Source organism: Rhinichthys klamathensis, unplaced genomic scaffold (assembly GCF_029890125.1).
Source record: "Rhinichthys klamathensis goyatoka isolate OS25496 unplaced genomic scaffold, OSU_Roscu_1.1 h1tg000127l_1, whole genome shotgun sequence".
Classification (NCBI taxonomy): Eukaryota; Metazoa; Chordata; class Actinopteri; order Cypriniformes; family Leuciscidae; genus Rhinichthys; species Rhinichthys klamathensis.
The window spans coordinates 4,453,667-4,477,646 of NW_026606664.1; the positions used below are offsets into that span (position 1 = coordinate 4,453,667).

General features: G+C 35.8%; 1 protein-coding gene across 4 annotated transcripts in view; it reads left to right on the forward strand.

Moving 5' to 3' along the window:
• The window catches only part of lrp1ba (low density lipoprotein receptor-related protein 1Ba), a 320,154-nt gene that overhangs the window by 181,345 nt on the left and 114,829 nt on the right, over positions 1–23,980 (forward strand). For all 4 annotated transcript variants that reach the window (XM_056256617.1, XM_056256618.1, XM_056256619.1 and 1 more), the window contains 9 exons: positions 910–1,107; positions 2,378–2,582; positions 2,905–3,069; positions 10,884–11,128; positions 14,453–14,584; positions 15,203–15,430; positions 15,912–16,086; positions 16,929–17,023; positions 20,153–20,302. In XM_056256617.1, coding sequence (XP_056112592.1) covers positions 910–1,107; positions 2,378–2,582; positions 2,905–3,069; positions 10,884–11,128; positions 14,453–14,584; positions 15,203–15,430; positions 15,912–16,086; positions 16,929–17,023; positions 20,153–20,302 — 1,593 coding nt within the window. The remainder of the gene's footprint in view (positions 1–909; positions 1,108–2,377; positions 2,583–2,904; positions 3,070–10,883; positions 11,129–14,452; positions 14,585–15,202; positions 15,431–15,911; positions 16,087–16,928; positions 17,024–20,152; positions 20,303–23,980) is intronic.

The following is a 23,980-nucleotide window of genomic DNA, read 5'->3' on the forward strand; positions in this document are numbered from 1 at the left end:
TTTTCGGTCCTAGAGAGAGGATGTGCATTTAGTTTAAGGTGTAAAATGCATCTGTAATATATATGCGTTTCATTTTAGCGGTTTGACTTTACAAAAGAGCCAAAGCAGCTGTTTGTGTTGGGAAACATTTGAGAGCTCCGACTCTGGCGCACTTCATGAGAGTGGGGAGGAACATATGCTGCAAAGAGCACTAAGTAACATGTTTTAATAAAAAGGAAAACAAGCTTTTACTCGAACACACAGCTCAGTTTTCAGAGCTGTCAAAATGCTTTTAGTTTTCGTCCGAACTTGAAACGGCCAATCCACATAAGGTTTCATCTCCATGCAGTCTCAGAGATGTAGACATGAGTTTTTGCTTTATTCATATGTACAAACATTAAAAAAATATATTGTTCTTCTTATTATTATCATTTCATTTCATTTATCTTTTTTTCCATTAATAACATTGCTTTACCAGTTTCTTGCCTTTTTGGTCAATTTTGTAGACTCTTTCAAGGCATAGTTTTCATCAAATCGTTTTAATTTTAAATAAGATACTTATAAGATACTTAAACTACTTCTCTATTTTAACATAACAGCATTGGTCAATGTTAAAAGTTATGTTTCTTTGCTTTAAACTGCTTTTTTTTTCAATTTACATATAATATCTTGCTTTTTGCCGATTTTACATTTACATTTATTAGCCTACAAATGAGTTATATCTGTAGCAATTTGTTTAAAGAATCCTAAATTACACAGCGATTTAATATGATCAAATAGTCAACATTAAACTTATTAATTCATTTTCACAGTCCTTTACAGGACATGTTTGCATAACTTTCACAGTCCTATACAGGACATGTTGCTTAACTTAACTTAAGGTTGCATGCATTCTTGTTCTTTACCATCTGTTTTCTGTTGCTTTTGTAGATCTTTTTGAAGCGTTCATAATTTTTTCCATCCGACACGAAATTCGCCGCATCAACCTGCAAAGGGGCGACTACAGCCTGTTGGTCCCTGGGCTCAGGAACACCATCGCTTTGGATTTCCATTTCAGCCAGAGCCTGCTGTATTGGACCGATGTCGTAGAGGACAAAATTTACCGTGGGAAGCTGTCAGAGGGTGGCGGTATGGCAATTCTTTTTACATTGTTTATGACACTGCTAATATTATACCATACAGGATATAATATTATGTAATGATTCTTGAGTACTGGGACAGAAAAATGCAGAACTGAAAAGAGTTTTTGTCAAGGAATTAATCTGGATGAAAGCGTTCAGAGATATTCACCTACGTTCAAGTGCAACCTCCTGCTTCTTCCATTTTCTCACAAAATGTGTGTTTTCCTTTCCTGTCACTCCAACACAGCCAGATACATAAATGGTGTGTCAAAAATTGTTTATAAATACTGACAAATCTAGTGTTCACTACAGGATGCATTCAGGATGGTTTCAAAGTGCTGTTGACAGCTGATAGTGTTGACAAAATTATTGCAGTAGTCACCCCCCCCCCCCCCCCCCCCTGATTTTTGTAGTTACTTATATGACCTACTTAAACTTAGGGAAACTGAATTTACAGTTTGTATGATGTAAGTTGACATCATGGTTGCAACGAAAAATGTAAGCTTAAAATTACTTAAAATCACAAAACCTGTGAAAATATGATGATGTTCGACTTACGGTAGGTGAATTATGGGAAGAGGACCTTCAGGATGAAGACTGACTTTAATAGTATCTGATTTATTGAGTGAAATTAATTATTAATCTCTGAAGGTGTTAGCAACACAACAGAGACACTTTATTTTATTTTTTATATTTTATTTTATTTATTATTGAATTCAATTGTGATAACATACATTTTGATTGTCATATTATTATTATTATTAATATTATTATATTTTATGCTATTTCTTTATATTTGTTGTTATCAGTATTGAGTTGTTCTAGAACAGGTGAAAAAAAGAGTAAATCTTTTTTAGAAAATTCTATGTGAAGACAATTCTCGTGGTCAGTCAAGTTTTTTCATGTTTCTTATCCTTATTGTTCAGCATATTGAGAGAGAGCTCTTTCTTTAGCTCTGTTTTACACTTAAAAAGCAAAGTCAGTCTACCAACTGTGTTAAAATTTCAGCATCAAAAGCCCAAAAATGTGTGAGAAGTAATTTACACTCGTGTCACAAGTGAACTGATGAGTAGGCATTGAGAAAGAGTGAAAGAAAGTGGGAATCACTTTGTCTTGAGGGCTTTGTTAAAGTTTTTTTTTTTTCATACACTTCATAGGGTCCAAAATTAACACTCACCAAACACCAAATCCGAGTAATCGTGAACTTGACCGACAAGCTAACAACCGTAGACTGTTGTTTTTCCCCACAGCAAATTACCCAATTGTTTTTTTGGCAGGTGTTTCTGCGATCGAGGTGGTGGTCCAACATGGTCTAGCCACTCCAGAGGGCCTTGCTGTTGATTGGGTAGCGGGAAATCTCTACTGGATCGACAGTAACTTGGACCAGATTGACGTGTCCAAGCTGAACGGCGAATTACGGACCACCTTGATCGCCGGGGGAATGGAACACCCTCGGGCGATTGCTGTGGACCCCGGCCAGGGGTGCGTTCCCCAATCTGGTCTCAACTTTGATTGAAAACAATAGCAAGCGGCACCAGTTTTCCAATTACTTCATAGCTTTTGTGAAGAACTTCAGTGATTGATAGCTCCTTGTGGTGGTTTGTGAATTGTAATGAACCAGTCTAATCACCCATAAAGGAGCTTTTTAAACGATTTCCAGAAGGGATATTACCATGAAATTGGGCCATTACACATTCTTACCTGTTTTGTAATTGCACTAATGCTGATGCTTTTAATGAGGATGTGGTTTGCAAGTAGCCCTCGTTTGAAAGTCGTTTAAACACTAGAGTTTTGTCGTCAACAGTGCCCTGTTCTGGACCGATTGGGATGCCACGTTTCCTCGCATCGAAGGCGCTTCCATGAGTGGGAAACGGCGACATGTGGTTTTCAAGGAAATGGATACCGGCGCCTGGCCCAACGGACTCACCTTGGATCACATGGAGAGCAGGATAGTATGGACGGACGCACGGTAAGAAAGGATGCGCACACTCTTCTGTTGGGTTATTTTGTGATGTTTTCCCAAGACAAGACCGTATAGGGAATGTTTTGGCTGTAACGTACAGGGTGGATTTGGGAGGTAATTGGGAACAAGCTCGGATTCAGTCGTTGGTAACACATTCAAGTGCCAGCTTTTTGTTGAATGATTAATGTGTTTTTGTACCGGTTCAAATTCGAGATCCACCTCAGCTGGCGAAAAAATGACAGGCTGACAGAGATATGCTATTACTGTAGATTATAATTTTGCCCATCAAGTATTTTTTTTAATCTTACAAAGCAGAAGCATAGCAATTTTGCTGTCTTGACACATTCATAAACTCCCATCTTACATTTCTCTCAGCGCTTGTTAAATTCCTCGTGTGCCCGGTGGCTCCAAATGCACCGCAAATTAATATTCAGATAATGAGATTCTTGGATTTAATGAAGAATCTGATCAATTCTCTGCTTTCGATTGCCTCATTTTTGTCTCTGCTATATTCAGATCACACAATCCTCTTTTTCTCACAGTCTGTCAACAGCGTTTCTTTCTTTTTCTCTCAGCCGTCTCTTTCGACAAGGCTTTAGTGGACTCTAAACTTCTTATAGACTATTGCGACTGTTTTAGACTTCATACTTCTGTTATTTGCAGTAAACTCCTTGTAGTAAACATGTAGAATATATCCTATGTTTTGTTGTTTTATTTAATAAAAAAATAAATGTTGTGTTTTTTATTTATTTTTTATTTTTTCTTATTTCACATTTTAGGTCAACAAAAGTTTGTGGTGTCCACAGCCCATTTTACTTTTGTAACCTAATGTAACTAATTTCAAATAGGTTTCAAAGTGAATCAGATTATAGTATGATGATATTCATTTAGATTTTTGAATCGCATTAATTGAATTGACACAATATAGAGTTAAAAAATATTTCAGTTCAATTCATTTGATTTAGTTCAGGTTGATTTGGTTTGATTCAATTTAATCGACATACTGTAATTTAGAGTTAAGCAAGGTTTAGTTTGATTCAGATTTAGATTTGGTTCAGAATTTAGATTTGATTGAGTTCATTTCAGGTTGATTTGACTGTCAGGTAATTCAAATGATGTTATTCAGAGTTGAAAGTTGGATTTGATTTAATTCAGTTTAAAGGATTAGTTCACCCAAAAATGAAAATGATGTCATTAATGACTCACCCTCATGTCGTTCCAAGCCCGTAAGACCTCCACTTCATCTTCGGAACACAGTTTAAGATATTTTAGATTTAGTTCGAGAGTTTTCTGTCCCTCCATTGAAAATGTACGGTATACTGTCCTTGTCCAGAAAGGAAATAAAGACATCATCAAAGTAGTCCATGTGACATCAGTGGGTTAGTTAAAATTTTGTGAAGCATCGAAAATACATTTTGGTCCAAAAATAACAAAAACTACGACTTTATTCAGCATTGTATTGTCTTCCGGTTCTGTTGTCGATCCGCGCTCACGAGTCCGCAGTGACGCTGATAACGTAAGACGCTGCTGACGTGTTATGTGGTGTGTCTGTGTATTCGGGTTCAAATAAATATGGCTGGGCAAAAAAATACAAGTCTTCCTCTGTGTCGAAATCCTTAGACATGTTTGTGAAGATTGTTTTGTTTACAGCGTGCGTCTCCCTCAGACTGTAAACGAAGCTCGATCGCACCAGATAGCACGTCAGCAGCGTCTAACATCACAAGCGTCACTGAACGCGGCTCGACAACAGAACCGGGAGAGAATACAATGCTGAATAAAGTCGTAGTTTTTGGTATTTTTGGACCAAAATGTATTTTCGATGCTTCAAAACATTCTAACTAACCCACTGATGTCACATGGACTACTTTGATGATGTCTTTATTTCCTTTCTGGACAAGGATAGTATACCGTACATACATTTTCAATGGAGGGACAGAAAACTCTCGAACTAAATCTAAAATATCTTAAACTGTGTTCCGAAGATGAACGGAGGTCTTACGGGCTTGGAACGACATGAGGGTGAGTCATTAATGACATCATTTTCATTTTTAGGTGAACTAACCTTTTAAGTCGATTCGATTCTAATTGACTTTTTTTTATTTGGTTTAGGATGAATCAATTTTTATTTAAATTAAATCAAATTAGTTCAGTTCAATTAACCCTCTGGGGACCAAGGTGTTTTTGGGGTCCTTGAGATGTTTTGACATGCTCTGACATTTGTGCTTTTTTCAGTTGCTTATAAACATATTAATGGCACAGGTGAAATTACACTCTATTTAGCACAAACAGGTCTACCATAATGTGTGAGCAACATGTATGTACATGTTTGTATTTTTAAGGGAATATTGTTTATGCATGGTTATTGAAAAAACTAAAAAATTAAGTTTTTGAAATAAGGACACAAAAAACATACTAAATATGTGTCCACAAGACTTTTGACTAAAGTACGTTGTCGCCTAGAGTTTTTGCTTCAAAATGATCTGAAAATCATCCTTCCTAATCATTCACATAAAACAATAGATTGTTTTAAATTGTGAAAAACATTTTTTTGTTTGCCAAGGCAATATGCGGATGGGCAGAACGGCCCAACCTCTATCATGAATAATTAAGTGGTTCTCAGACAGTGACCCTGCATAATAATGAGCCTTTCATTCAGGGGTGTCACACAAGAAAGAATGCAAGGACAATATGAAGAGTTTGGTTCCAAAACGCGATAAACGCCATTTTGAAAAAAAATTAGTTACTGCAAAAATCAGTATTGTATCTGGTTGGTATTGAAAAGTCAATGTTTAATTTTAAGTAAAATGCGATATCCGCCGTGTTATTCTGTCATGTTTTCTCCCTTTCTTTCCAAACCGCGACAAACGCCAGTCTCCCTTCTCTGCACAATGCGATATATCCGCTCTCAACCAATCACAACGCACCATTCCACGCAATGTAAACAGTAACGGAAGCGCTTTAAATACACCCGGCTTCCTAGTTTTCTTATCGATTTTGTACTTTTCGATCAACAAACAAACAAAAAAATGAATAATTTTGAGGCATTGATGAACCTGCTTGTTTCTGCGGTGGGTAAGAAACGCAAGGCATCGAAATCGAATCATTTACGTGAGGAGATTAAGAAGATGAGGCACTCGGGAGGAGGAAAAATGTTTTCAATCTTCTTTACAGTTCTTAATAAAAAATATTATACTAATAAACTTACGTTGTTGTGTATTTTCAACAGTTTCAATATGAAAAAAAAAACTTTTATATTGATTCAATGGATTAATTGCATTTTGATTTTTTTTTAAATGGATTTATTGCATTTGGGGGAAAAAAATAATCCGTTTTTATAATAAATCTTTGAAAATCAAAACCTGGATTTTAATTTTTTTTGTTAATATGACCTACAAATGCTATGTGAAAGTTTGAAACAGAAAATAGTGGTTTTCATCTTTCCACTTTCTTGGTAAAGAAAACACATTTTTACTCAAATTAATCTAAATGGATTTATTGCGTTTTGGAACCAAACTCTTCATATATATATATATATATATATATATATATATATACATATATTGTCATTGCATTCTTTCTTGTATATATATAGCCTACATATATATATATATATATATACACACACACACACACACACATAGATATATATATATACAAACAATCAAAATATAAATGAAAGCCAAAAGCACATTTTTAGTCATACCTGGAAACAAATCCTGGTCAAATGCTATATGGGCCATTCTACAGAATTGGTTCAAAGTTACAGTTGGAAACATCTTGAAAAGAAAATAGTCTTTTCCCAAAAATGTCTTATAAAGTATTATTTTTTAAAGTAGACCAATACAATAAAAATAAACCAGTCGCATTTCAAAGTCGCTCGCGAAATGACAGCCAGGTGGAGCAAAGGGACATTTATCAAAACGTAAGTGGGGCTAATGTCAATTAACAGTAAGGATGAAATTCTACAAGTTATGGTAATTTACAAATAAGCCTACAACAAACATTTATTTTTAAACAAATATTTTTAAATATGCAACATGCACGTTTAAACAACAAACAATACTATCTGAACCAGCGCTTCTGCTCCTGTATTGAGACATGCAGCGCGTTTCAGTTACGATCCTGGTTCCAGTGGCCTTAATACATTCACGGCTTTTTAAAATGTCACAAAGCGTTTTGAGATGGTTTTGAATGAAATATTGAAGTTTATAATTAGGGTATTTTGGCACACCACGCCGAGTGGCTATGCATTATTCTAAAATCTGGCTTTATTCTGGCATGTTGAATTAGAGTTTGACAAACGCGGCGGCGCGTTCATTTGAATTTATTTTTCTCATAACAGCTAAAAGAACTTACTGCGTAATTGTTGGTCATACAGATAAGATATCATCTTTTAAAACTGTAAAAGGTCTACTTTTATTCATGTAGGCTAAAGTAGGCCTACACTCACAGGCTAACGACAAAACGTTTTCTCGCTCATTTGAGAAACAAATGTTTGGGCATTTCTCAGTGAGGAAATTAATAGCCGAGCGGTAGAACTGACGGTTCGATCATCAAGATGACACGGGTTCGAATCTCGAACAAACATTGTGTACTGTAAATTTTATATTTATTAATGCAGAGAGATTTGTGTAGCTCTAAAACTCTGTTACGCCATACAGTTTTTTGCTTATATTTATAAAATAAAATTACCATGCATTTCCATTTTACACTAAGGAACAATAGTATCCAACAGAACGACTTTGCATCTGTACCAATCGGGTACCAATCGTAATTTCAAAAGCAGTTCTGTAAAAAAAGTAATTTTATATATATAGCCTATATATATATATTTTTTTTTTATTAGGCCTATTATTATTATTTTTTTGATTCCCTACAACCTAGAGTTTTTAAAAACATGGTTTTAAGTAAAGTGTGATTTGCCAGGGGGGACGGGGATTTCCTTCTGGTCTAAACATCCCTGCTTCTGCTGAATTATTTGAATCCCCACACCCCTCCCTCCACAGTAATCAATGCTATAGGCTACTTCACCAATAGACCATATCAAATATAAAATAGAGATATGCAACAAGCACGTTTAAACGACAAACAATAAAATCAAAACCAGCGTTTCAGTTGTTCATTAGTTCCAGTGGCCTTAATGCATGCACGGCTTTTCAAAATTTCACAAAGCGTTTTGAGATTATTTTGAATGAAATATTGAAGTTTATAATTAAGTGTTTTGGCACACCACGCCGAGTGGCCCTATGCATTTTTCTAAAGTCGGGTTTTATTCGAACTTTTGCTAACGACAAAAGTTTATCTGTCGTCTCTGTCTCCGGGAACTGCGCGTCACAAAAATGAACCGAAAGCCACTTCAGCTCAGTCACTATAAGAAATCGGCTATGTCTAAAGCCTTTAAATGTCTAAATATTCAGGCTAATAAATGTTATCTGATTATGTAATCCATAATGAAAACGAGAGGTACAGAGGATCTACTCAAACATGTAGCCTATGTAAGTGCTTCCCAATGAGAAAATGACAAGACAAGGGTGAAAATCTCGCTCTAATTAAATGTAGGCTAAATCGCCCTGAATTAAAATGTAAAAACAGATAAAATAATGTATTTGTCGAAATGTTGCGATATTGTTTCATTTAAGTTCATAATTATTCTATACATGTTATTTAATTTAGCAGCATTACCACGAAGCACCGTGGTTCGATATTTATTTAAAAAAAAAAAAAAAAAAAACTTAATTCACAAATTGCATGCCTGGTTGTAAGGATCCAAAGATCCCTGTAGAATTTAATATTGAGTTGAACATTTTGTTCATGACAACAAATTAACATGCGTTTTTTCATATTATATTTAGTTTTGCTTGGAAAAAGCTGGCCCAAACCAGTTTTATTTCATCAATTACTGAAATAATGAAATATTTAGTAATAAACTTTTAATGACAGAAATATCACTAGGCTACATGTAACTTAAATCATTTAATTCCTTCATTATCAACACTGTCTAGAATAGCGATTTAAGTGTAAATTGCGACTTCTCTTTGTGTTAAATCAGCCTCAGACTCCGATAGCCGGTGGGGGGTTGGAGGGACAGTTCAGTGCTGTATCGAGCGCGCAGGACAATAGGCCTAGGTGTTAATGTTCCTCTTTCATATGGAGAGCGAGGGAGACTAAATAAACTTGTTAAAAAGAGATTCAGCGCGAGAGAGGCAAAGAAAAACGCGTGTTTTAATTTAATTATGTTGCTTTGGACAATTTTCGTTTTGTAGGCCTACTGTTTTAATTGTTTAATATAGCTGTCATTTCTTTGGCAATACAAATTTAAAATGTCGCAACAATCTTCCTTCATCAGTTTATGTCTGCAGCGCTGCGGTTCCAGGAATGTAGCAAATTTATGTTGTAATAATAATTAAACAAAACTCTTGACTTTAAATAAGTAAACAGTTATAAACAGTTAGCTATTTAAGCATCAAGAAGGTTAAATATAAACGCTGTTGGCCAACATCGGTTAACAACATGTATGCTACATTGAGATTCGATCTCGGGTCGATTGAAGCTCCTCGAAGCTCGTGTTGTTGCGTTAACCACTGAGCTATCGTCTGTACGTCTGTAAATGGTTTTATTGCAATGTTTTATTTTTTCATTATTTATTCAATTTCATTTCAGTAGCCTAATTTCAGTATTGTGATTATGAATTATTTTAACTACGTTTCACTTGTTGAATTCATCTGCTACCAGCTTTCAATCGCTCTGAATGAGCCGCGGTGCGGCGGCAGATTACGCATTAGAGAGAATAAACAAACACTTTTCAGAGTCTATGATTGTAGCGCCTCTTAAGGCGGTAAAAGGCAGAAAATACACCCCACATTTTACCACCGCGGTGGAACGGCTGATGTGGGCATTGTCATGGCTTGCCTCAACATTTGCGTTTGAATAGCGCGCGTCCTCCGTGGGCGTGTCAGATTAACGCGTAATGAAGTGTAATGAGCTGGGGGAAAAAAATCTGACAGCACTCTCTTTTCATACAGATTACATAAACTGAGAATATTTGTTTTTTATATAAATTACTTCATTGAAAAGAAGAGAATTCAAGTTTCATAAAGAAAAATCTCTCGTGCCTGTATGACAAGTATTTGCAGAGTTAGAGTTAATTTTTCGGACGTGTTTCAGAATGGACTGCACTGACAGAGAGAAGGCAAAACTCGCATCATGTTTATTTTTCTTTATTTGACAAAAAGCACAAAACTTTGTTTTTATTGTGAGTATACAGAAAAATAATAGACAATTAACAGGATCGATTGATGTATAACACTTATATGTACGATCAAAATCAACAGAGTATTTTAAGTCTATTTTTCTGCTATGTGAAAAAAAAAACGGCAAAACGCGCCGGCGCGTTTCTGGTCCCCAGAGGGTTAACTGATGTAATTTAGAGGTGAACACGATTTATTAAGTTCAGTTCGTTTCAGGTTGAAACTCAGTTAATTTAATTTAATTGCTGTAATTCAGAATTAAACTAGATTTATGAAGTTTGATTTGATTCAGTTAAGTTCAAGTTGATTTGTTTTTACTTGTATTGACTTGACATGACTCGAGTCAAATCAACCTGAATTGAATCGAATCAAATGTAATGAATATCATTTACCTCTGTACTCGACTCAATTTAATTTATTGAATTAATGTAATTCAAATATTTACAATCTTCGGTTTGATTCAGTTTGACAGTGTATTAAGAAAGTAAATAGGGCCTGTTTTGATTTCTTGTTGACTTTAAAATAATCTGCTGATGATGATGATGATTACTATGATTATTTGTCTCTCCTCAGATCTGACGCGATATACTCCGCTCTATATGACGGCACAGGGGTGATTGAAATTCTTCGAGGACACGAGCTCCTCTCTCACCCCTTCGCCGTGTCTCTATTTGGAGGGGACGTCTATTGGACCGACTGGAGGACCAACACATTGACCAAAGCCAACAAATGGACCGGAGCCAATGTGACCGTCATCCAAAAAACCAGCGCCCAACCCTTTGACCTGGAGATATACCATCCCAGCAGGCAGCCACAAAGTAAGAAACCATCTTCTGTCTTTCAAAACTGTCTAGAGGGACTTTGAACAGATGATGATTTGAAGGATCCAAAGAACATAATGAGAGAAATCTCTAGATTGAGCGAAGTTGTCATGTTGGATTAACAGCGTTCAAAGACCCAGTTTTGGCACATTCCCATTTCGCAATAGAAGATTTTAGGGACTAATTGGCTGCAAAGCTGTCTCGTCAAGAACTCCCTTGATTCCCATCAAGAATCCCCATCATTTCTGAAATAGGAAACAGACAGTCAAACACTACAAGGTCACATTTCTGTTCTCACTTTCCTTCTAAAAACTAAATGCGCTTTTCAAAGATTTTATTTTGTTTTTTATTTAGTTCTCTGTTCCTTTAGGATGCTGCAAAAACATAAAAAAAAACCTTTTTTCGATTGTAAGCTTGAAAGGTTTATAGTAGAAAAATACTATTTGTTTGTTTATTAATTAAAAAACACTTTCTGTTATGACTTTCTACAAATGCACTTTTACAAACAAAGATTCCAATTAGAACAACAACAAAAAAAGTACCAAACAAGAACTTGAAGAAATATCTGTCTATTGGTGTGTTTTTGTTGTTGTTTTTGTTTTATTTTATTTTGTTTTGTTTTTATTTTGTTTTGTATTTCTTGTTTTTTTTTCTTCAAAGAAATGAAAATATAATTTTTTTTTTTTTTTCTATTCCTATAAAATGCTGCAAAAACATTGAATTCATTTTTTTATTTCTAAATGTGTGTATTGGTGTTTTTTGTTGTTGTTTGGTTTAGTTTCTTTTCATTTAATTGTTTTGATTTTTTGTTATTTCTTTTGTTGTTTTTTGTTTCTCTATTCCTATTAGATGCTGTAATATCACAGAATAATTGAATTTGTTTATTTATTTGTTTGTTTGTTTACATTTTACTGTGACTGCATATCCAAGCAATAATTCAACACCATGATGCTAAAGCAGTCACTAATGTGTTCTGATGGTTGTTATAAGAGTTGCTTGGGTGTTTTTACTGATTTCTAGTGCGTACTGGCCCACCCCTAATGACCTCTGGGTAATTTCTTGTAGCATGCATCACTGAAAATGTGCTTGAAATCTGTCCCTCCTTCTGTAACCTACTTTTAATTGGCCTAATAGAATTTGTTCACCGTTTAGGCAATAAAGTACAAAAGAAGTGCCAAAAAAACGCCCCATAAATAAAATACAATTGAATCAGCCCATGATGGCTGTCCAGAATCTTTTCCCTTGGGTGTACATCTGCCAGATGTGGAAAAATCAGCCTTCTGTCAACACATCGAGCTTGGCATCATCCACCAAAGCAAAATTACACCCTTAATGGCGCTAAGAGGCTCTTTGTTAACTCATGACTCCAGATAAACACTCATAATGGGCTGGCGGAAATGTTCACACAGCGTTCCAGATTGTGATTGACAGCTATAAACCTACAGTTTGGATGGAGGGATACGCCGCACAGATGTGTGAAGGTTTTTTGTAAGATTGTGGGTCTGTTTTTTTATGTTCTGATCAAACTTGGAGTCGATTTGAAGTAGTGAAAGAGCCTTCGACTGCACAGAATCCTTGAAAATGATGATGAAAGTGAATGTTCTTGAGTGAATCATTTTTAGAACAATATATTTAGACTTGTCATATCTAGCTTTGAGCCAGGATGTTTTGAAATGTACCTCTCATAGGGTAGTTTAGAAATGTGTTTTGAAGCCAAAAGTGTGTTCCTGAGCTTTTTAGACTGAAACATGTATTATAGTTTTTCTTTGTTTCTGCTCATTGCTGTTTGTCCTGTGGCTTACCACCTGCGTTGTTTTGTGAGTTTGTTCATAGTGCTGTTTTTTTTTTTTTTTTGCTTTTGTTTAATTTGTGTTGTTGTTGTTTTAAAGCTTGTCTCATCTTTATTTATTTTGTAAAAATGTTTTTGACATTTGAAGCACTGAAAGGTATTATTATTTATTATTATTATTCAACCCTCTAGGCACACCATGGCAATAGAATAACCATTGGCTTGAACATTTTTTTAGTTTACACGCCAGACTGATATATATATATATATATATATATATATTCCATATGATTCTTTGTAAAATATCACAGCTTTTTAAATATCTGATCTTACACTCTTAACATCAGTCAATCAAGTATTATATTATTATGATATTATGATAAGCAAGCACTATTTGATGATAGAACTTTAGTAATTAGAACTTAAACTTGGTAACCATGTATGAATGCATATTTGTAATTTGAACTGAACTTAGGACTAGCGTTTTCAAAAGTAGTCGGTGCTGAAATTCATTAAAATGTGACGATTTTGTTTGTTTGTTTCTGCTCTTTGCTGTTTGTCCTGTGTCTTAACACTTGATTTACTCTTATTTTTTTTGGGATTTGGATTATAGAGATAGTTTTTTTTCTTTTTCTTTTCTTGTTGCTTTTGTTTAATCTGTTTTGTTGTTGTTTTTTAGGCATGTCTTATCGTTATTTGTTTTGTTAAAATGTTTTTGACTGGCTTTGAAACACTTTGAACTGCCTTTTATGTCTGAAAGGTGCTAATAAATAAAATATATTGTTATTATTATGAAGGTTCGCAAACATTATGTATATTTATTTTTTATTATTTTTTTCCCCAACTAATTATGCAAGTTAATAGTCAGTTCGACAAAATAATGAATTAATATATTTAATCAAATTAATAATCTTTAGACTGAACCATTTCTAATAGTTTTCTTCCTGTTTTTGTTTCTGCTCTCTGTTTTAGCATTGTGGCTTAGCACCTGCTTTAGGCCCTACTCTGTTTTGGGATTTTGTTTATAGCTCAGGATGTCTGTTCTGTGTCCATTTTCATTACCCGTCTGCGTTTGAAAAGGTTGGCCCGCATCTCTATCGGTTTTCATGTGTCAGAATAGCTTAGCGAGAGTGGCATAGAGATTACTGTATTCATTAGGCCTGAAATAACTGTTTTTTATGGACTTGTTTATGCACTTTTTTGTTACGTGTGTGTTTTACGGTCCCATTTAGAGTTGTGGAGTAACAACCTTGCTCTGAGCAAGAAGAAACCCATGAATTGTTGGGTAGGGAATAAGGGGCCTAATTACTCAGCACAGCATCCACATATTACACTTGTTAAGCAGAGTGCATATGGTTTTCAGGTCTACGTGGATAGATGCAAGCCGCATTGCATAATAACTAGCTAAAGAAATCCTAAAAGACTCACAGATCAATCATTAGCCAGCAGAATGAATATAACATATGCAGATGCATGTATACTCTTATATTCTTTTATTCATGTTTTTTCCATCTCTTCTCCCATATTTTCAGCTCCTAATCCATGTGATGGTAACAAGGGAAGGGGCCAATGTTCTCACCTTTGTCTTATAAATTATAATAGTTCTGCGTCTTGCTCCTGTCCCCATCTCATGAAACTGTCGGCCAACAACCGAACTTGCCAAGGTGAGCTAAAGCGGTCTTCTGGACTGTAGATCTTCCTTTTACACGACACGTTTGGCCCACATACCCAAACTCTGGAATTTGATGGTTTACTGGTCTTACATGTCTTTTTACATGGCATCTAATGTACAGAACTGATTTTAGTTTTTTTATCCAATCTTTTCATTTGAATACATTGTCAGGTGGGCATTTTGGGCAAGAATTCACACACACTGATGCTTCAACGAGGCACAAGTTGCAAATTACAGTCTAGGTTTCTTCATCAAAATGTGCCATCCAATTGAATGACTTGATATAAAGCAGAATGTCTGATATTGGAATAATTATAGCGTGTATCAGGAGACTTACGTGACCTACCTAAACTCATTACAGACTGAAATGGAGATCTCTCTTTAATGGCTGCCCCAGAGATCTCTCTTGAGGTCAAGAAAGGAGAATTTACAGTATGAGTCCTTTGAGCTTTATGTCTTTATAGCGCTGCCTTTGTAAGGACACTCAATTCCCCTTATTATATTTGTCCCCTTAACTGATTTAGGTCATATTTTCACTCCCAGAGACAGAGAAACTAAATTAAATTGAGAATCAATTTGAATTGAATTATATATTTATGTACCTGAACAGTTGTGAAGAAATTTCTGTTATACGCTCGGAGATCTGAGATTCGAGGAGTGGACATAGACAACCCGTACCTCAATGTCATCATGGCCCTCACCGTACCCGATATTGATGATGTCACGGCGATGGATTACGACGCCATAGACGAGAGGATTTACTGGGCCGACGTGAAGACCCGAACTATAAAACGGGCTTTCATTAATGGAACCAAACTCAAAACAATCATGTCTGGAGGTACTTTGCAGTTCATTTTTCCCAGTTACATTTTCACACAGTTCAAACTGCTTTTAATTTTCCTACTTTTATTAATAAAGTCAAATGTGTATTTACAAAGAAAACCTTTTATTACATTATACCTTATTTTACCTTATTGTTGTCATTTTGGTTGCAAGTATTTCCAATATATTCCAATTTCAATATAGACCAAAATAATTGTGAATAGGATTTTTGCCATAATCGAGCATCCCTAGTGTGTGTTTGTGTTTTTATATATATATTGTTTTTGTATATAAAAGTATGTTGAATAACATATTATGAAATAATTATGAACATATTGTTATTATTCTTCCTTTATTAAATTATTACATTTAAATTAATAATTACATTTATTAAATCAATTAAAATAAATGTAATTTAATTAATATATTTTTGACTGTTATACTGTTTAATGTGATAAGAAATGTACATTATTTATTGATAATAATTTTATTTACAGACCTATCCAATGTCCGTGGCTTGGCTATTGATTGGCTGTCCAGAAACATGTACTGGATGAGCTCAGACAACGATGAGACCCACATTAATGTCGCCCGTCTTGACGGATCTCTTAAAACCACCGTCGTTCACGGCATGGACAAGCCCAAGTGTCTCGTCCTGCATCCGTCTAAAGGGTAACAAAAACAACGCTAACAATGAACCATATCAGTAATTGAGAAGTTATGGGCCGGTGTGTTGCTAAAGATCGCTATCCTATTTTTATTAAAAAGTAATTGCATACTTCTGTCGAAATTCACCTTTCGTTACCTTGAAAATTGCATGTAAGATACATCAGTTAGAAAGCTAATTACTGAACAGGTCTCTGTTTATATTCAGTGTGCACAATTAACTAAAGTTATTAGAGTCATTTTCTTGGAGTTGATTAAGACTGACAAATTATTATAGCCATGAAAACTCTTTAACGATGCCAAACTGGTTGTCAGCCAATCAGAAATGCAAATTTATCTTACCCTTGTTGGACTAGCCAGTGACACCTCTTTAATTAGCATACATTATGATTCCAGACATGCAGCCTAATTAAAAATGGAGCCAGTTCCTCACAATTGTTTGCATGAGATTTAATATAGCGCAATTCTGTAATCCAGTTAAGGATTTTAGGCATGGTACAGTCAGTGAGCATGTTGTTTTATTTTGTTCCTCGATATCTCTCGTGATCTGCGCCCCTTGTGCCACATTTTCTTTTCGCCAGCTGTCTGCTCGTTTTAGCTTCTGACCCTGTCGACATTTCTGAAAGTCATCTGTCAGGTAGGTTCATGTGCGCTATCAAGATGTATGAAGGAGATAGAGACAGCTTTATTTGATTGTTTTGTGCTCTGTGGTGATTGTGAAGATAAAGTTCTTTTCTACCTCCCCGACCTTCACACGGGTCGCGTTCCTTAAAGCGAAAGAGTCCCATCCTTCATCTTGAAGACTCATCCATCTCTCTGAATGTATCTTGTTTTGTTGTGGTCTACAGGAAGATGTTCTGGATGGATGGGGGCACAATAAATATGGCCAACATGGATGGCAGTAACATCAAGATTTTGCACCAGAACCAGAAAGAGCCTGTTGGTAAATTCAAGTTCCAAAACCTAAAGTAGTGAGCTGCCTACCTAGCATTTTAATAATAATAGTATTGTAAAATAATTATGGCTCCAGCTGTTGCTGTTGATTATTGCTGCTGCTGAAAGGCAAGTATGGACTTGCTACTGCTAACATATACACAGACAGACTGCTGTGAGGATGTAAGATATGCTGCTGCTGCATAAACAGACATACACAAATCCTGTAGCAGATCTTGGCAGGTGGAGCTGGGGGAGGTGGATGGTTTCAGAGGAACTCTAATGCTGCGTTCACACCGGACGCGAATAGCGCGTCAGGTGCGAGTGATTTCAATGTTAAGTCAATGCAAAGACGCGTTACTCGCGTAAAAAATTCCTGCGGCGCGAATGAGGCGTAGAGCGCGGCGCGGTAGATGCGAATACGCCTCATTCGTGCGTCAAGTTCGCGCGAATGGCGCGAATTGAGTGTCTGGCACGTTACGCGCGAATGGTGCATTTTGTGCATTCACGCATTTGACGCGAATTCGCGTCGCCGCCCGAGTTGAAAAATCTGAACTTCTGCGTCAATTCGCGCCACGTTAACCAATCAGGAGCCTAGCTGCTTGCTGTCACATGGTGAAGTATCTGGATGCTTCAATAAATTATATTGTAATATGACGGTGGTTCTAATGTAGTTCTAATGCACAACAAAGCAAATATTTTATCACATAAAACTTGATTTCAATATATGAGACATATTCATTTTGTATTGAATGCTATTTATTCCATACCTAGATTATATGAAATATTATAATAATGTAAAGACAACCAACAAATAAGTTCGTGTCTGGACAGTGATGTGTGTGAGAGAGAAAAAATTTATCACTTTTGGAGGCTGGCTTCATTTATCATCAAAACAAAAATAAATGACAGATTAGGTGGATGAGGGCGAGGGTGATCCTCGCTCCGATGCGGGAGGTCATCAAGCTGGGTGCGCGCGACAGGAGGAAGTACCGCTGACAGCGGCCGTCATCCAGGCGCAGCTCCTGGAGCGAGCAAATGGTGAAACTCGCCACACTGGGTTCGCCTTCGAAGGGTCTGGTGGACACAAATACGGCGACGATTACCCCTACGCCGCCGTTCTGCTCTCGTATTCAGAATATATGCTATTCAGAGCAAATACAGAGCTGTGACTCTCTCGATGAATGCTCGATCAACATAGAAAAGATGGCCGCCAACGGGTTTCGATTCTGACGCACGTGACGCGCGTAAATTTCGCTTCAAACTTTTGTTTTTTACGCGCGTCAATTTCGCTCTTGACGCGCAAATGGATTCAAAGTGGTCAAGCGTATAACTAGACGCGGTAGGCGCGAATTTGACGCGCTATTCGCGTCCGGTGTGAACGCAGCATAAGAGCGCGCTGCACTACTAGCTTACAGCAATCAGTGAACCAGACTATTTAAATGTTGAGCAAGCAATCTCATTGGCTGCATGATCAGCAGAGGCCAATCAGCTTGTGTCATGCAGTAATGATGTGATTGCTTGCAGATTGCTTGTAAAAGACCTTAATTATTTTAGTACATCATATATATATATATATATATTCTGCACAGAGTTGCTACCCATGTAGAGTACTTTAGTTTAATGTTAGTTTAGAAGGTAGCCTATATACACAGCAAAGTAGCTTATTTGGTTTTGTAACATAACTATTGTGGTGTATGGTAAAAAAAAGGGTCTTGTTTTTCTCTTTCTTTTCTTTTTTTGCCTTGTTTTGCTTTGCTTTACTTTACTTTGATTTGCTCTGCTTTGTTTTGATTTATCTTTCATTTGCAAACACAATAATAAACCAAGGCATTAGCAACAGTAGCTGTTTTTTTTTTTTTTGCTTTGATTTTTGTTTTGCTTTGTTTTTTGGTTTGTTTTGTCTTTCATTTGCAAACACCATATAGAGTAAGGCGTTAGCAACACTAGCTGTTTTTATTTACCTCTCTTTGCTTTGCTTTGAATTTTTCTCTGTGCTGTTTTTTGTTTTCATTTGCAAAAAAAAATATTTAATAAAGCTATTGTTTCTGTTTCAAACAATCAAGGTAACATTAACAAATGGCATGTGTACATGAACATACTGTAACTTCATGTGAGAATAAGGGCGCCATTTACTCATTCTCCTCTTCCTCTAGGCCGTGTCTGTTGAAATCATTATATCTATAGTAATTTGGTCTGAGAAGTAGCCCGGGGTATTATTGTTAGAGCTGTGTGTGATGTTCCCGGTTCTCCCCTCAACTCATAATTAAAACAAAAATATCCCTCACTCGCAGTACATGTGATTATGGCCTGAGCCAAATCTTAAGTAACAGTAACAGTAACACATCATTATGATGTGAAGGAGGGATTATTGCGAATGAAGGAAATAAAAGCAGAAAACAACCTTTTGAACTCTTTTTGTACTATTAATGCTGTGCCTCAAATAAACATGCTTTGCCGTTTGGGAAATTGCAGATTTCAAATAACCAGACACATTTTGTAAGCAACTATGTGCTGATTTTCATGAGATGAAACAATTTTCAATTCTTGTTATTTAAATCAGAAATGTTTAACAGAAACATCTCTTGGAAAAAAAACGATAATCTCAAATCATAAAGTTTTGGATCATTTTTTATTTAGTCTTGAGCGTCGAGTTAAAGGAATATTCACCAAATAATTTAAATTGATATAATTTGCACCATTCTAAACCCATAGTGTTTTCTATTTTAATGATTTTCTCTCTCAAGGCTTCATGTATTTGATTCAAAATACATTAAAACAGTAATATTGTGAAATAACCATTTTCTATTTGAATATATTGTAAAATGTAATTTATTCTGCATCATTACTCCAGTCTTTAGTCTCACATGATCCTTCAGAAATCATTCTAATATTCTGATTTGCTGCTCAAGAAACATTTCTTGATTGTTATTATCAATGTTGAAAACAGTTGTGCTGCTTAATTAGGTGGAAACAGCCTTTGAGTAATAAAAAATGAAATAGAACACTAATTACGCTTATATGAACAGCATGTTAGCATATATATGTACAGTATAGCCTATATGAATTAAAATGATTGTTTTCATTGTTGAATGAATCATACCTTTACATGTTTTCATATCATCTTTGTGCTTTTTAGGGCTGTCGATTGACTACTCGGCCAACAAGCTGTACTGGATAAGTTCAGGAAACGGAACCATTAATAGGTGTAACCTGGATGGGAGTGGCCTGGATGTGATTGACAGTGTGAAAAAAGAGCTACAGAAAGCCATGGCATTAGCAGTGATGGGTGAGTGAAGGCTGTTTTCATCAGCATTAATTTAGTAAGGTTAATTATAACCAAGCAAATAATGGAGCTATTGAATTAGTACGGTGATAGACAGTAATGGTTTCTGAACAGCGGTGTATGAGTGATAAGGAATACTTTTTATGCTGAATGTGGGCTACAGGGTTTTTGTTAAAGCTTAATTGTGGAGCTGTTTTAGTACACTGCAATTACTAATCAATAGCGGGAGATTATTGTTTCCAAAGGGTTTGAATCGCAACTCTAATCATGTTCTGACATGGCTTTTTTTCTTACATTGATGACTCACATCTTTTGATGTCACTCACAGCTGTGTTTTGAGACATGGCCAAAGACAGATATTAATTTGTTCTGTCATCTTGTGTGTGTCTTCTAACTCACGGTTGGGTTTCAGTACAAATCATAAAGATTTATTATGACTTTTACATTTATTAATTTAGCAGGTGCGAATGAAAAGTATTGACAATAAAGATTTGATGATCCTCATTTTTTTCTGTTTAAAAGTGTCTGCTAAATGAGCAAATGTAAAATGGTAATCAACTCATTTAACTTGTGTAATGTGGCTTATTCCTACAAGACTGAATGTACAGAAAATTCAGGCGCAAATAATGGAGAAGGGACTTGATTTGACCCTTCTGGATTTGATTGGACTTATAAAAAGTGAAGATATGTTGGGAAGTGATATTTTTGTGATGATTCTGGAATACTTGATTGGTCAATCTGTGGGTAAATGCATTTAAGAATATATATTTATATACTAGTTTCAAGATTCTCTTTTCAATTTGCTGACTACGAAGATAGATGTTTTTTTCTTTGCTTTTGTTTTGTTTTTTTGCTTTGTTTTACTTTGTTTTTTTTGCTTTGATTTACTTTTGTTTTGCTTTGCCTTTTCTTTAGTTTTTTTTGCTTTGTTAATTTTTATTAATTTTATTTTTTTCTTTGCTTTTTTTTTTCTTTGCTTTTTGTTTTCTTTTGCTTTGCATTATTATCTTATCTCAAATTTGCAATGCAATCTCTTTCTCATAATAACTGAATTTAAGCTTCTATTTGTCCTTTTATTTGGCAAGTAGTCGTTAAAAGTAGGATAATCTATGGCCAATCCCTAATTATCACAAAATAAACTCCTTCAGTATGTTACAAAGCCACTCTGACTGGTTTATTGACACTTTACAATAAGGTTCTATTAGTTAAAGGGATACTTCAGGATTTAGCATTAAGCTTTGTGTTAGTAGAAAACCTGTAGTATTTTCGAATTACCATGCTTTTCACCCTCATATCCCCCTGAGACGAGAGATTTATGTATTTTTTGTCTGGAAAATCCTCCGATGACGCAAAATGACGATTTTTGCGTCATCGGAGGATTTTTCGGCCAGAGGCTAAAGACTACAGTCAGGAGTAGGGGCTGTCCCGCATGTTCTCAACCCACCCATAGAGGGTGGGATCTCACCGATCTCACTCACAGAATACACACATAGTGTCAGCCATCTTTTTTGGAAGCTAAGCTAGCAGGCTCTTGTTCTGTGGAGAAAGCTGAGTAACTTAGTAAGAGAAAGCTGAGTGGTAGGGGTTACCATTCATCCTCTTTTTCCCTGACATGTCCGGCCGTCGAGATCGTACAAAATGTCCGGGATTCAGCTTTTGCTTTCTGCAGTCGCCATTCAATGTTTACATGCACACCTTTTGTTTCAATCTAACTGAATTCATTCCGATTGGTGAATCTGAATGTAGTGTTTACATGAGCGCTAAACAAGTGATCGGTTGATGTGCGTTTTAACATTGCTAAGAAAATTCCCGCTCCTCCGTGAGAGATACGAGAGCGGTGCGTCTCACAGGTGTCGCTCATCGGTAATCACGCCACCGGCCTCGTCCTGCTCGCCACAGTAAACACAATGAACGGCGACTGTAGAACGCAAAAGCCGAATCCCGGACATTTTGGCAGATCTCGAAATCCCGGGCAGACTCATCACGGAGACTCACTAGTAGCCTAGACTTGTTGTTTAACTACTGCGCTCTGTTACCGGTAGGCGTGGCCTCCTAGGGCAGCGAAGCAAGTGCATTCTGGGAGTTGTTGTCTTTCATCCACATAAGCCAAAAATACATTTTCTAGAATGTTTTGCATTGTGAAGCGACCTTTGGTTCTTGAAAGGCGTTTCTTTCTCTCACATAAAGAAACTCAGTGAAGCACTTGCCCGTTTGCCCCTCTTGTTTTCATCATTTCATTTCTTCTGACCTGGTGCGTAACTCTGTTGAAAAGTGTTCTGGGAGCACGGTGCCCATTTTTCATCATTTGTGGATTGACGTTAATCTGTTTATGAGGGAAACAGCTGGTTCAAAACCAGAGGATCATCAGCTAAAGACATCAATTCTGCTGTTTGAAATATCTAACCTTCAGCTTTCAGGAGATAAAACGTCCTGACTTCCAAGGGAGAGAAGATCTGGAAGCATTTTAATTAGGCCTAAGTTATCATTATTGAGGTTTGTGGTGGTATCCTGATAGGTATGGACTGTGCGGGAATAGAAATTCAGCTGTATTTTGGATAGAGACTATCATGGGGGTGTCAGTGAACAGGACTGTTTCGCGTTATTTGGGAGCCAGGTTTTAAACACGTTTGTTCATGTGTTACTTGACATTTCTTTGTAATTAATAGTGAAATTTACTAGCAATTTTTTGTGTGAAAATTGTTTCTATACCATTCTTTTGGGTTATGGTGTATACGTAAAAAAAAAAAAAAAAAAAAATTCACAACAGCACATTAATGAAAAATTCAATTGATTACATGACTCATCCATTTAGAATTTAGAGCTTTTAAATATACAAATTAATTCTCACAATTAATTAATATTTTTTTTTACATCGTATATATGCAGTATATTATTTATCATTAATTTTATATATTTAAAAAAAATAGTTTTACTTTTACAAAAAAGGTGCATTAATAACTAATTCAGTTGATTATGATTTATTTTATTTTATTTTAAAACAATGGCTTGAAATGTAACTCATCCAAACAGATTTTTGAATATTTAAATCTACAATATGTATATATTATACATTTGTGTATGCAAGTATTTTTTATGAGTACAGTTTATGATTCACTGCAATATCCAACCATAGGCATCACTACATTGTGTAATATATGAATAATTTGCATTACATTTCCGGAAACTACTATATTGTGAAATGTAATTTTAAAGCCATAGAAATTATAACTCATTTAATTGAGCTTATTCCGCCCACGCCTGTTTCTCAGTAGAGGCTGTGTAATATTTTGTACAATGAACCTGAGGTAAAAGATCTTGAATCTTGAAGACTGTGTAACAGATAAATCATCTACCCAGCCAAGTCCACCGCCAACGTTAATAAAATGCAATTGGAATCCCAAACATGCCGAATGGGAAGGTATTATTCGATTAAACCCTGAGGAACAACCTATTCTCGCTTCTACTATATCATCTTCTCAACGCCTCTCACAATCAGATACTGACGTTGGCAACTTCTAACACAATCAGACTGAACACTATACCAGCAAACAGCAGCTACGAGCTGGTAATGGAGTGATGGTTGAGAAGTGTTTTCTCTGGTTAGCCACACCGGACACTGTTTATTCCCCTCATCTATGTGGAGCCGTACTATATAACACCCTTGTTATGTAGAGGCTTATT